General features: G+C 44.3%; 1 protein-coding gene across 1 annotated transcript in view; it reads left to right on the top strand.

The window, feature by feature from the left end:
• Ppp2r3a (protein phosphatase 2 regulatory subunit B''alpha) overlaps positions 1 to 13746 on the top strand; it is an 87206-nt gene that overhangs the window by 50346 nt on the left and 23114 nt on the right. The window contains exons 5-8 of the mRNA XM_042670358.1: positions 558 to 661; positions 4472 to 4574; positions 8527 to 8601; positions 13551 to 13637. Of these exons, the coding sequence (XP_042526292.1) occupies positions 558 to 661; positions 4472 to 4574; positions 8527 to 8601; positions 13551 to 13637 (369 nt within the window). The remainder of the gene's footprint in view (positions 1 to 557; positions 662 to 4471; positions 4575 to 8526; positions 8602 to 13550; positions 13638 to 13746) is intronic.

Below are 13746 nucleotides of genomic sequence, written 5' to 3'. Positions count from 1 at the left end.
TATATATATATTTTTTAAACCAGTCCTGGGCCTTGAACTCAGAGCCTGGGTGCTGTCCCTCAGCTCTTCAGCTCAAGGCTAGCGCTCTACCACTTGAGTCACAGCGCCACTTCCGGCTTTTTTTCTTTTTGCTTATGTGGTGCTGGAGAATCGAACCCAGGGCCTCATGCATGCAAGGCAAGCACTCTACCACTGAGCCACCTTCCCAGCCCCCAACATGTCAGTATATTATTAAAATGCATCCTAATCCATGTCATCTCTTTAGCAATTTACCCCCCTTCTCTCTCGCAACCCCACCCACCCTTGTTGTTGTTTTAATTATCTTTTTTCTTAAGCTTTCATTAAGATTTCATTGTTATATTTCCACACGTTAACAATCCATCCTAATCAATCTCACCCCCTCCATCACTGTCCCTTTCCCCTTTCCACCCTTCCAAAAACGGGTTTCCTTGTTCAGTTTGCATAGTACCAAACAACTGCTTCGGTCATCTCATCCTCACCTACAATGTGTTTCCAACATCTTCACCCCACGTTATCTGCATTGTTTTCATTTGCAGGTCTGTGGCTGTCCTCTCTACTGGAAAGCCCCCATGTTCAGGGCTGCGGGGGGAGAGAAGACAGGATTTGTGTCCTCACAGTCATTCATTGCTGTGTGGAAAACGTAAGTGTGTGAGCAGTGCGAGGACTACCAATCAGGTGGGCGTCATGACAAGCCTCATAGAGGTCAATTACTTGATTCATTTTTTTTCAGTGTCTCCATTTCTACTTATTTAATTTTTTTGTTGGTCATGGGACTTGAACTCTGGGCCTGAGCACTGTCCCTGAGCTCTTTTGCTCAAGGCTAGTACTCTACCACTTTGAGCCACAGCGCCACTTCTGGCAATCAGGTGCTTCATTGGAGATAAGAATCTCACGGACTTTCCTGCCCAGGCTGGTTTGGAACCGTGATCCTCAGATCTCAGCCTCCTGAGTAGCTAGGATGACGGGCGTGACCCCTTTATTTCAGTTAAAAAAAAAAATGCTGTGACTCATTCCACTTTCTTCCTCCCCCAAGTTCTTTGCCAGAATGATTCTCTTAGATGTTGCTTAATAGTAAAGCAGACCTGTAGATGTACTTCATAGTAACTATCTGATGGTTTCCTATTTTTGTTGCTTTGGTTTATTTTTCTGGTACAGTTTCTTAGTTTTATTTGTTAAATTGGGGAGAAAGATCTAAGTCTGATAGCAGGGACACAGGAGTAAATGCTTTTCCTCTAAGGAGAACAGAAATTAGGTTCTATTCACACATGATCCAATCTAGGATTACATATAGTTGATAAAATACTTAAGCTCTCTACTAGCTTTAACAGTTATTTTGGAGTAATTCAGTTAAGGGACAAAGGACTTGTGCATTTATCCAGAGACTCTTGTTGTTGTTGTTGGTCATAGGGCTTGAACTCTGGGCTTGAATGCTGTCCCTTAGCTCTTCAGCTCAAGGCTAGCACTCTACCACTTGAGCCACTGCACCATTTCCGGTTTTCTGAGTGATTTATTGGAGAGTCTCATTTATATAAGAGTCTCATGGCCTTTCCTGCCTGGGCTGGCTTTGAACCTCAACCCTCAGATCTCAGCCTCCTGAGTAGCTAGGATGAACAGGTGTGAGCCACTAGCACCCAGCTTATTATTGTGTTTTTAACATCTGATAGCTTTTTTAAAATTCAGACCCAACTTTTCTTTTCTTTTTCCCTGCAACTTTAATGACTGACTGTAATGCTTTGAATACAGATGCAGCGGTACCTGTGGCTGCTGTGCTGTGCTATTCCTCCAAATGTCAGGCCTGTCTCAGGGCCCTGGCTATCACTTTCCTTAGTATTCAGCCGTTCATTGCAGGTAAATCAAGCTGGATACCAGCTCCCTTGTACGGAGGTCAAACAGCATCAGTAGTTGCATTTTTTGTCTCTGGCATGAAGGCCTCTTAAGATAGAGCATTTCCTATTCTCTTTCATCTCCCAGGCTGATCACACCTTTCTCTTAAACCTAATTACTAGATGGCTTTTGCCAGCAATGCTGAGCTCCATGAGGAGGACATCCCTTATTCTTGTGACCTCCCCCCCTTCTCCCCACTTTCCAGAGGCCAGCTGAGGCTTTGTTAGATCCTGGGGTCTACCAAGATGAAGAAAAAAAGGGCTGAATTTGAAGTTCTCAAATTCTGCTACAGTTAATATCCTGATGTTAAAAAATACACCACAGCTGGCTTTGTCGCGAGGGAGATGAGAGACAGTCCAGGCAGATCTCCTTACTCTGTAGGCAGTAGGCTCTATGTCCTTCCCCCTGCCTCTAAGCTCCCTAAAATACCCAGTGCAAATGTGTATTGTATTGAAGCATGGTCAACTTGCTAAAAAGTGGTCGGAGTGCCCTCTAGTGGGCACTCCTCTTTGAGCTCATAAAGTGCCTCTGTATGTGTGTTTGTGTGCTCTTACTTCTGTGGGGGGGGAGGGGGGGGCTCTTTGGTGGTTAATTGGAGATAAGTGCATCATGGTCTGGCTTCCAAGCATGATCTTCAGATCTCTACCTGAGTAGCTAGGATTACAGGCATGAGCCACCAGCACCTGTCTGTTTAAAGTACCTGTTAAAAGCCAGAGTGTTTTAAGGGATACCAAGCAGCTAAGTATAATGGTTCCAGTTACCACACAAAATAAAAAAGACAAGCTTTTTTATTTTGACTTTTTGACTTTTTTTCCTTCCAAATTGCACCCTTTTCATTAAGCATCTTGGGGTTAAGGTTTTTTTTTTTTTTTTTAAATTTTCTTTTCCTTTTTTTTTTTTTGTTAGTCATGAGGCTTGAACTCTGGGCCTGAGTGTTGTCCTTCAGCTCCTCAGCTGAGAGAGAGAGAGTTTCACATCTTTTCCTGCCCAGGCTGGCTTTGAACCACTATCCTCAGATCTCAGCCTCCTGAGAAGCTAGGCTGACAGGTGTGAGCCACCGGCCCCTGGCTTGAGATAGTATATTAAAATGTTAAAGTAGCTGAGTACTTGTGGCTCACCTCTATAATCTTAGGTACTTAGGAAGATGAGATCTGAGAATCTCAGTTTGGAGCTAGCCCAGGAAGACAAATCCAACAGTCTTATCTCCTATTAACAGCAAAAAGCCAAAAGTAGAGAGTGGCTAAAGTGATAGAGCACCAGCCATTAGTTGGGGGGAGGGAGGGGACAGAGCAAGAACATAAAGCCAAAAATAAAAGTTGAAGCACAAAGAAGTAATTTGTAGTTAATGATACAGAATTAATTAGAGGGCCTTAAGTGTCCAATGTAGGAAGTTAGGCTTATGCATATGAGGCTAGAAAGCTAGAGAATATATTCTTTGTGTTGGGGTTGGGGCAGTCCTGGGCTTGAACTCAGGGTCTGGGTGCTGTCTCAGAGCCTCTTTGTGCTCAAGACTAGCACTCTACCACTTGAGCCACAGCGCCACTCCAGGTTTTTCTGAGTACTGGAGATAAGAGTTTCATGGACTTTATTGCCTGGGCTGGCTTCAAACCATGATCCTCAGATCTTAGTCTCCTGAGTAGCTAGGATGACAGGCGTGAGTCACCAGTATCTGGCTTAAAAATTTTTTTTGAGTGAGGGACTTGTGTAACCAAAAGTGGTTTTAGAGATGAGCCATCTGTAGTAATAGATGAATGTTGAGGTCTGGTAGGATATTCTTTGCTTCACAGCATAAGATTTTAAGGCCCACACTTGGTAATACAGTAGAAATTGAGAGAAACAGCCATCTAGAACACTTTGATAAAAATCTTCAGGAGTCCAGCATTGCAGTCTGTATTCGAGAGACCTAATACCCCAAGCTAGAAACTTGGCAGTTGTCATGGATTTCTCTGACTTCTTGCCTCTACACCTATCAAGAACAATCTTGAAGGGCTGGGAAGGTGGCTCAGTGGTAGAGCACTTGCCTTGCATGCCTGTGGCCCGGGGTTCAATTCCTCAGCACCACATATGCAAAAAGAAAAAAAGCCAGAAGTGGCGCTGTGGCTCAAGTGGTGGAGTGCTATCCTTGAGCTGAAGAGCTGAGGGACAGCGTCCAGGCCCACAGTTCAGGCCCCACAACTGGACCAAAAAAAAAAAAAAAGAACAATCTTGAAGCTGGGCACCGTGGCTCATGCCTATAATCCTAGCTACTCGGGAGGCTGAGATCTGAGGACCGAGGTTCAAAGCCAGCCTGGGGAAGGAAAGTTGGTGAGACTCTTATCTCTAATCAACCACCAGAAAACCAGAAGTGGTGCTCTGGCTCGTAGAGTGCTAGCTTTGAGCAAAAGAGCTCAGGGATAGTTCCCCGGCCCCAAGTTCGAGCCCTACAACCGACTAAAAAAAAACAACCAAACTTGACTCTTAACCTAAATGGCCTTAGATCAGACTGGAATTCCCCGCTGCTAGTGTCTGTTGGTGGCCTGTCATTTTTCAGAGTAGCAGATCTTCCTAACTGGTATTTGTTTTGTAGGTTGCTGACTAACCATCATGATGACGCCTCTAAGTTCATCTCTCTTCTGGCAAAGCCCAGCAGTAACTCTCTAGAACAAGAGGACTTCGTCCCTTTACTTCAGGTAACATTTGCTTTTGAAAATAACTTCTATGTATAGAGTATCAGAAGTCTTTCATACACATTAACTGAGCTACACAAACCTGGAGGTCAGATTTCTTCAAAAGTGGCTTTGACACTTTTTTGAGCCATAAAATCCTTTTGTCAAATGAAATTTAAAATAGAATCCTACTATAAAAGAAGTAAGAGATAAAAAAGCAGGGCTATTCCCTGCTGCAGAAAGGAGAGGGCCTTCAGTCTCCCACCTCCTCACCAGCTCCCTCCAAGCCCCCCCCCCCCCCCCCCCACCGTGATCACTGAAGCATCTTCAGAAATCTTAAAAACCAAGGTTGGAAAACACTGACTTACAGTTAAGAAAAGCAAAATAAAAAAGGCTGTGGAATAACCAGGCCTAATGTCATGAACCCCAGAGTCTTCATTCGGACACTCCCAACTATTTGATGTCAGCATTCTTCCAAAAAGTTTGGGTTTTTATCATTTTCAACCCAAGACTTATTTAAAATATAAAAATAGGATAGGAAGAAAGGACCACTAAATATAAAATCAAAACTGAGAGCCAGGTGCCGGTGACTCACGCCTGTCATCCTAGCTACTCAGAAGGCTGCGATCTGAGGATCGAAGTTCAAAGGCAGCCTGAGCAGGAAAGTCTGTGAGACTCTTATGTCCAATAAATCACTCAGAAAACCAGAAATGGCGCTGTGGCTCAAGTGGTAGAGAGCTCACCTTCAGCTGAAGAACTCAGGGACAGCGCGCAGGCCCAGAGTTCAAGCCCCACGACCAATAACAACAACAAAAACACATACACACACTGAGAGCTACAAAGACTCTAAAAGTAGTTCCTAGATTCTAGAAGTAGTCAGGAGAGTTAAGAAAAACTACTTAAGAAAAGAACATAAAGCCGGGCGCTGGTGGCTCACGCCTGTAATTCTAGCTACTCAGGAGGCTGAGATCTGAGGATCACGGTTCAAAGCCAGCCCGGGCAGGAAAGACTGTGAGACTCCTATCTCCAATAAACCACCAGAAAACCGGAAGTGGCGCTGTAGCTCAAGTGGTAGAGTACTCGCCTTGAGCTGAAGAGCTGAAGGACAGCGCCCAGGCCCAGAGTTCAAGCCCCACGACCGACAAAAAAAGAAAAGAACATAAAACCTGTGAAAACACTCCAGTCTGGGAATAAGGACAATAGTCCTTGCTCCCTTTAGCAGATTTTAGCAAGATCAGTGATTTATATTATTGGCATGGATTACTTTTACTCATCCAGAAAACTCATGTAGAGTACCTTTCACTGATGGAACCAGATGAATGAAACAGCAGTATTTTTTCTGTTTATGAAATTTTAAACTCTTATTCACTGATAGATAGATAGGTAGATAGATAGATAGATAGATAGATAGATAGATAGATAGATAGATAGATTTTAAAAAATTTTTTTTTGCTTAACCTCAGGGCCTAGGCACTGTTCCTGAGTCTCTTCTGAGCACTCTACCACTTGAGCTACAGTACCATTTCTGGCTTTTTCTGTATATGTGGTACTGAGGAATCAAACCCAGTGTTTCATGCATGCTAGGCAAACACTCTACCACTAAGGCACATTCCCAGCCCTGATATATTTTTATATCAGAAAAGATAAGTCTTGAGCCGGGTACCTGTGGCTCATGCCTGCAATCCTAGCTACTCAGGAATCGAAGATCTGAGGATTGCAGTTCAAAGCCAACCTGGGCAGGAAAGTCCAAGACAGTCATATCTCTAATTTTCCACCAAAAAATCCCGACATAGAGCTGTGGCTCAAGTGGTTAGAGCATTAGCCTTGAGCAAAAAAGCTCAGAGACAGTGCCCAGCCCTTGAGTCCAAACCCCAATACACGTAGCGATATAAATAAATCATTGAACGGGGAGAAGAGCTAAAACTTCTATGCAGAAAAATTCCAAAGAATTCAGTATAGTCCACCATTTAAGGGAGGAACGTAACTCTCCATTCCTGAGGGATATACTGTGTGGCAATCCCAGGGACAGCTTGGGAGAGTTGGGTGTGCAGTGGAGAACCCAACAAACAGCTTCAGCTTGGTGATCAAGGCCACTGTCAGCAGTCATAAATCATGTTGATAGTGTGTCCCCTTGACAGGATATGATGAAAATGGCCCATCACCTCTGCAATCTTCTCCTACAACCCATTAAACCCCAACTCATCATGAGAAAAGCATCAAATTCCATTCCAGAAACAACCTATATAGACCCAGCATGTCTAGGTCATCAGAAACAAGGAAAGTCCGAGAAACTGCCCCAGCCAAAGGAAGCTCAGGAGAAAAGACAACTAAAGCATAATATGAATTCCTAGAACAGAAAACAGATACTAGGTAATATGATGTATGGGTTTATTAGGTTTATTAGTGGGAATATGTGCCATTCTAAGGTAAGAGTTTAATAATAGAGAAAATTTTGGTGTGGGATATTTGGGAACTCTGTATTGTATTTCTCAAATTTTCTGTAAATGTAAAACGTGATAATAAACTGGAAAGTCCACAAGAATCAATGATAAAACTGACTTGGACAATGAAAGAGTTCAGTAAAATAAATTGAAACTTCTTTGTACAACTAGTTAATAACAGATGGATGGATAGATAGATAGATAGATCTATCTGAGGATCGCAGTTCAAAGCCAGCCGTGGCAGGAAAATCCCTGAGACTCTTACCTCCAATAAACCATTCAGAAAACTGGAAGTGGTGCTGTGGCTCAAGGGGTAGAGCACTTACCTTGAGCTGAAGAGCTGAGCTGAGGGACAGCAGCTCCCAGGTCCAGAGTTCAAGCCCCACAACCAACCAACCAAAAAAAAGCTCAGGGACAGTGCCTAGGCCCAGGGTTCAAACCCCAGGACTGGCAAAAAAAAAAAAAAAAAAAGGGTGGGGGGAGAGGTAGGGCTGAGAATGTGGCTTAGTGGTAGAGTGCTTGCCTAGCATGCATGAAGCCCTGGATTCGATTCCTTAGTACTACATAAACAGAAAAAGCCAGAGGTGGTGCTGTGGCTCATGGCCTTGAGCACAAAGAGGCTCAGGGACAGTGCCCAAGCCCTGATTTCAAGCCCCAGGACTGGCAAAAAAATAAATAATAATAAAATAGGAGGGAATGAAATTAACAGTGAAAATTAATAGATCTTCCACTCGATCCAAATTTGGATTTACCTTCCCACCTGAGATATTAACCAAATAAGAAATGGAAGTGATTTTCAGGAGACTGGACATGGGCAACAGAAAAGAGGCAGAAAACAAGGTGACCTTGATGACAGAGAACTTGTAGTCCAGATAGGGTCCAAACCAAGGAATGGGAGGTTGTGGGCTTGCTGAATTCAGGACACAGTTGGAAGTCCTGGGGAAACAAAGGCAGGTAGAACTCTCAGGACAAAGTACCAAAGAGGAGAGAACCGCCAAGGGGGACAAGCCCCCAAAGAACCCCAGAAGCTTCTCCATGAGTATTTAGCAGAATACTGAAAAGCAAGTATATGTGAGGAAAGTAACAAGAAGAAAACCAGGCTGGGATACCCTCAGATTACATGGGGGGTTAGGGGGCAGGCTTTGGCTGGAACAGTCCTAGAGTCTTGTTTCAGAAGTGGGGGATCGCCAGGCACCAATGACTCACACCTGTAATCCTAGCTAACCAGAAGGCTGAGATCTCAGGATCATAGTTCAAAGCCAGCCTGGCAGGAAACCACTCAAAAAAGCCAGAAGTGTTGCTGTGGTTCAAGTGGTAGAGCACTCACTTTGAGCAAAAGAATGTCCTATGCAACAGAAGCAGGAAACTACAGTTAATAATCAGGAGGAAAAATAAAACTGATGTAAAACTAACATCGATGTTAGAATTAGCTGTTAAGTACCTTAAAGCAGATGTCTTAAGTAAATTGCCTATCTTCAGAATGTTAAGGAGGAGATGGAAGATAGATTTTAAGCAGACTATTGGATCTTTTTCAGGATGTGGTGGATACACACCCTGGCCTTACGTTCCTAAAAGATGCTCCAGAATTCCACTCCCGATACATCACCACGGTAGGCTGAATCTGATTGGGTCTTTGTTTTGTTTTTGTCAGTCATGGGACTTGAACTCTGGGCCCGGGCGCTGTCTCAGCTCTTCAGCTCAAGACTATGCCACTTCCAGCTTTTTCTGCTTATGTGGTGCTCAGGAATCGAGCCCAGGGCCTCATGCATGTGAGGCAAGCACTCTACCACCGAGCCACCTTCCCAGCTCAGAACTTCATTCTTTGTCCTTAAATTGGCTCTCTTTCTTTGTCTGTATAAAACTTGGAAGATTTTTCATCTGAGCCAGATTTTTTTTTTTTTTTTTTGGGGGGGGGGATTCCGGTCGTGGTGCCTGAACTCTGGGCCTGGGCGCTGTCCCTCAGCTCTTCAGCGCAAGGCTAGCACTCTACCACTTGAGCCACAGCGCCACTTCCGGCTTTTTTTTTTTTTGCTTATGTGGTGCTGAGGAATCAAACCCAGGGCCTCAGGCATGCAAGGCAAGCGCTCTACCACTGAGCCACCTTCCCAGCCCTGAGCCAGATGTTGTAGTGACAAGACTCTCTCAGAAGTTAATTGATGCTCATTAACCACACACTGTACTAACCTGATCTCTACCACGATCAACCTCCAAACAATTATTAAGTCAAGTAAGGTCAGTCCTTTCCTTACCTGCCAAGACTTTCTGCCCTCCTATTCCTGCAGCCTTGCCTGCCTTGTAACGTCACCGCCCGATTCCTTCCTGTTTCTCGCTATAGCTAAGCACCAAACTCCAGGCACTGTGTTCTTCCTCTCTGAACAGCCTACCCTGTAGATTTCTGTCGTCACTAATGCAGAGACCTGTTCAGATGCTCCCCAGTTGCTCTGCCTTCCCTACGCCACATGCACCAGCTTTCTGTGAGTCTTTCAACTAAGCAATGAAATTTAAAATAATTCATGACACCAGTGCCGGGTGGAAATATGGAGTCCTAGTGACATATTCAGAATCTGCATTGAATTGAGCCGAATCCATCCTTTTAGGCTGACATGGGGGATGTCAGTCACCGAGAACCTAAGATGACTAAGCTGTTTGTTGGACATTTCTCATCACTTAGAAGTCCAAATTCTACAGAAGGCCATGAATACATTTCAGAGCCACATTAACCGAAGAGTACATTCATAATCCACGGACAACCGCTGCTTGCCAAGTGGAACTCAGGCTTCCACATGAGAATGTCTCTGCAATTTCAGCCTGCATCTCATCTGCTTTCTTTTTTTTTTTTTTTTGCCAGTCCTAGGGCTTGAACTCGGGGCCTGGGCACTACCCTGGAGCTTCTTTTGCTCAAGGATAGCACTCTACCACTTGAGCCGCAGCACCATTTACAGCCTTTTTTATTTACATTGGCACTGAGGAATTGAACCCACGGCATCATGCATGCTAGGCAAGCACTGTAGCACTAAGCCACATTCCCAGCCATCACAATGAGCCACCAAGCAGAGCTACCAAGCATTTCCATGCCTGGTGGCCTCTATTCACTGATTATGAGTGTGTTTCCATTCCAATAGATAGATAAGAAAGGCAGCTGACTTACCATTTAATGTATCTGTGGAGTTGACAGGACACCCCCTAGTAAAGATTTTTAGTTTCATTCCTCCCACTAGTAGTAACTAATTATTCTGTGTTTTGTTTTGTTTTGTCGGTTGTGGGACTTGAATTCAGGGCCTGGGCGCTGTCCCTCAGCTCCTTTTGCTCAAGGCCTAGCATCCTCCCACTTAAGCCACAGCACCACTTCCAGCTTTTTCTGGTGGTTCGTTGGAATAAGAGTCTCATAGCCAGGGGCACTGGTGGCTCAAGCCTGTCATCCTAGCTACTCAGGAGGCCGAGATCTGAGGATCACGATTCAAAGCCAGCCTAGGCAGGAAAAAATCTGTGAGACTCTTATCTCCAATAAACCACCAGAAAACTGGAAGTGGCGCCATAGCTCTTGTGGTAGAGTGCTCGCCTTGAGCTGAAGAGCTGAGGGACAGCACCCAGGCCCAGAGTTCAAGCCCCACGACCCACACACACACACAAAAAGTGATTTTTTTTTTTTGTCAGTCCTGAGGCCTGAACTCTGGGACTGGGCACTGTCCCTCAGCTCTTCAGCTCAAGGCGAGCACTGTACCATGTGAGCCACAGCTCCACTAATGGTTTTTTTTTTTTTTGCTTATGCGGTGCTGAGGTATTGAACCCAGAGCCTCATGCATACAAGACAAGCACTCTACCACTGAGCCACCTTCCCAGCCCGTGAGCGATTTTTATTAATCCAAAAGTGGTAGTTGGGTGCCAGTGGCTCACATCTGTAATCCTAGCTACTAAGGATGCTAAAAGTCAGGATCGTGGTTCAAAGCCACCCCAAATAGGAGTCTATGAGGCTTTTATCTCCAATTAACCATCAGAAAACTATAACTGGCTTTGTGGTTCTAAGTGGTAGAGCACTAGCCTTGAGCATATCTCAGGGACAGTGCCTAGGCCCTCAGTTCAAGGCCCACAACCTACCAAAAAAAAAAAAAGTTGACCTGAAATTGGAAATGCAGCAGAACAATGTAGAGCTAGCAGTGCATGCTTTGACCACCAGGTGGCAGCCCTGCCTTGGTCTTGTAAACGCTGACTCAGTATTAAGGAAGCCCAATGGTGCTGATGAAGTGGGTTTACTGAGGAAGATGGTTAGGCTAAAGAAAAATGGAATGCCTTGTGTGGTATTTAAGAAGCAGGTTAGAAGGGACAGGGGCTGGTAGCTCATGCCTGTAATCCTAGCTACTCAGGAGGCTGAGATCTGAATATGGCTGTTACTTTTTTTTTTTTTTTTGCCAATGGGGACTGGCGACTTTTATCTGCAATTAACCACCACAGAACCAGAAGTGGCACTGTGGGTCAAAGAGGTAGAATGCTAGCCTTGAGCAAAAAGCTCAGGGACAGCACCCAAGCCCTGAGTTCAAGCCCTACACCAACAAAACAAACAAAATCAAGTTAGGAGAAGTTAAAGTGATTCCTAACAAATCTCTTACAAATTTTCAAATTCTGTCCAAAAGAATGAAAAAGGATGGTATGTGGAGAGTCATATGTTTACTTTTTATATTATAATGCCTTTCCCTCAGAGCAATTCACAACATTTATATACTTACTGGCTATGAAAATAAAATAAAGGCCGGTGCCGGTGGCTCACGCCTGTCATCCTAGCTACTCAGGAGGCTGAGATCTGAGAATCACGGTTCAAAGCCAGCCCGGGCAGGAAGGGCCATGAGACTTTTATCTCCAGTAAACCACCAGAAAACCAGAAGTGGTGCTATGAGTCAAAGAGCTGAAGAGCTGAGGGAACAGCACCCAGGCCCAGAGTTCAAGCCCTACAACCAACAAAAAAGAAAAGAAAAAGGTTTTAAAAGGAAAAAGAAATATAAATGAGCCAAAGTGAATATAAAGTTTAGTAGTTGTAAGGGCAACAGAACACTTCTAAAAACAATATAAAATATTTGATATATAAATACAAATCTTACATAGGAAACAGTTTAAATACTCAAAAATCAAGAAATAAGGGCAAAAACTAACGTTGTTTAACAAGAAAATTTTGGTATATGGATTGAAATTGTCTGAGAGGTAACATGTAATTATGACAAATGAGATCTTAATGTTTATTTTCATATATGATTTCTAGGCTAACTTTTTTTCTTTTTTTCTTTCTTTTCTTTTTTTTATTTTTGTTAGTCATGGGGCTCGAACTTGTCCCTCAGTTCTTCAGCTCAAGGCGAGCGCTCTACCACTTGAGCCACAGCGCCACTTCCGGTTCAGTGGCGCTGTGGCTCAAGTGGTAGAGCGCTCGCCTTGAGCTGAAGAGCTGAGGGACAGCGCCCAGGCCCAGAGTTCAGGCCCCACGACCAGACCCCCCCCCCCCCCCCCAAAAAAAAAGAGTCTCATGGACTTTCCTGCCCAGGCTGGTTTTGAACTGTGATCCTCCTATCTCAGCCTCCTGAGTAGCCAGGGTGATAGGTGTGAGCCACCAGTGCCCAGCTTAAAACTTTTTTTAATGAACTGCCAAGAATATCACGTTGAGTAAAAGACATTATTTCTTTTCTTTAGAACCAGTACTAAAAGTGCTTGTGTAGCAAGCATGGGGCCCTAGGTTCAAACCCCACTCTGGCAATGGAGAGCCTAGAATCACATAAAAATGAACTGGGCTCAGTGATTCAAGCCTCTGAGACTAGCTATTTGGGAAGTCGAGATTATCTCTCCAATTAAATACTCAAAAAACAGAAGTGGTGCTGTGGTTCAAGTGGTCAAATGCTAGCCTTTAGCAAAAAAAGCTCAGAGACAGTGCTTAGGCCCTGAGTTCAAGCCCCAAGACCAGCACCGCCCCCTCTCCCCTCCCCCCCAAAAAAGAACAGTTTTTGTTTTATTTTCTGTAAGAAGTACACTTGACATGAAAAAGCCAATACTTAAACTGGCTCCAAATGTTATTTGTCGTATAGCCTCAGATGAAATAACAGAGATCTGGGCTGGTAAGGTGGCTCAGTGGTAGAGTGCTTGCCTTGTATGCCTGAGGCCCTGGGTTTAATTCCTCAGCACCACATAAGCAGAAAAAGGCAGAAGTGGCACTGAGGCCCAAGTGGTAGAGCGCTAGCCTTGAGCTGAAGAGTTGAGGGACAGCGTCCAGGCCCAGAGTTTGAGCCCCACAACCAACAAAAAATTAAAAATAATAATACCAGGGGCTGGGGAGGTGACTCAATGGTAGAGTGCTTGCTTGCATGCATGAGGGCCTGAGTTCAATTCCTCAGCACCACACAAGCAGTAAAACCTGGAAGTGGTGCTGTGGCTCAAGTGGTAGAGGGCTAGCCTTGATCTGAAGAGCTGAGGGACAGCACCTAGGCCCAGAGTTCAGGTCCCACGACTGACAAACAAACAAATAAATAAAATAAAACAACAGAGATCCTTCATGATTTTAATTAGTTTTTTTTCCCTTTGGAACCAGGTTATTCAAAGAATATTCTATACCGTCAACAGATCTTGGAGTGGAAGAATCACTTCAACAGAGCTAAGAAAAAGCAACTTTTTGCAGGTAGGCCACTTGCATAAAGGTACACTGATCAACGTCAATAAGCTTCATGCAACCCATAGTCAGGGGCTCACTGTGTGCAAAGTACTGTCATTACTTTCAGCAGTGAAAC

The sequence above is a fragment of the Dipodomys spectabilis genome, unplaced genomic scaffold, assembly GCF_019054845.1.
Source record: "Dipodomys spectabilis isolate Male_0828 unplaced genomic scaffold, ASM1905484v1 ptg000542l, whole genome shotgun sequence".
NCBI lineage: Eukaryota > Metazoa > Chordata > Mammalia > Rodentia > Heteromyidae > Dipodomys > Dipodomys spectabilis.
This window is presented reverse-complemented; position numbering and strand designations above follow the sequence as displayed.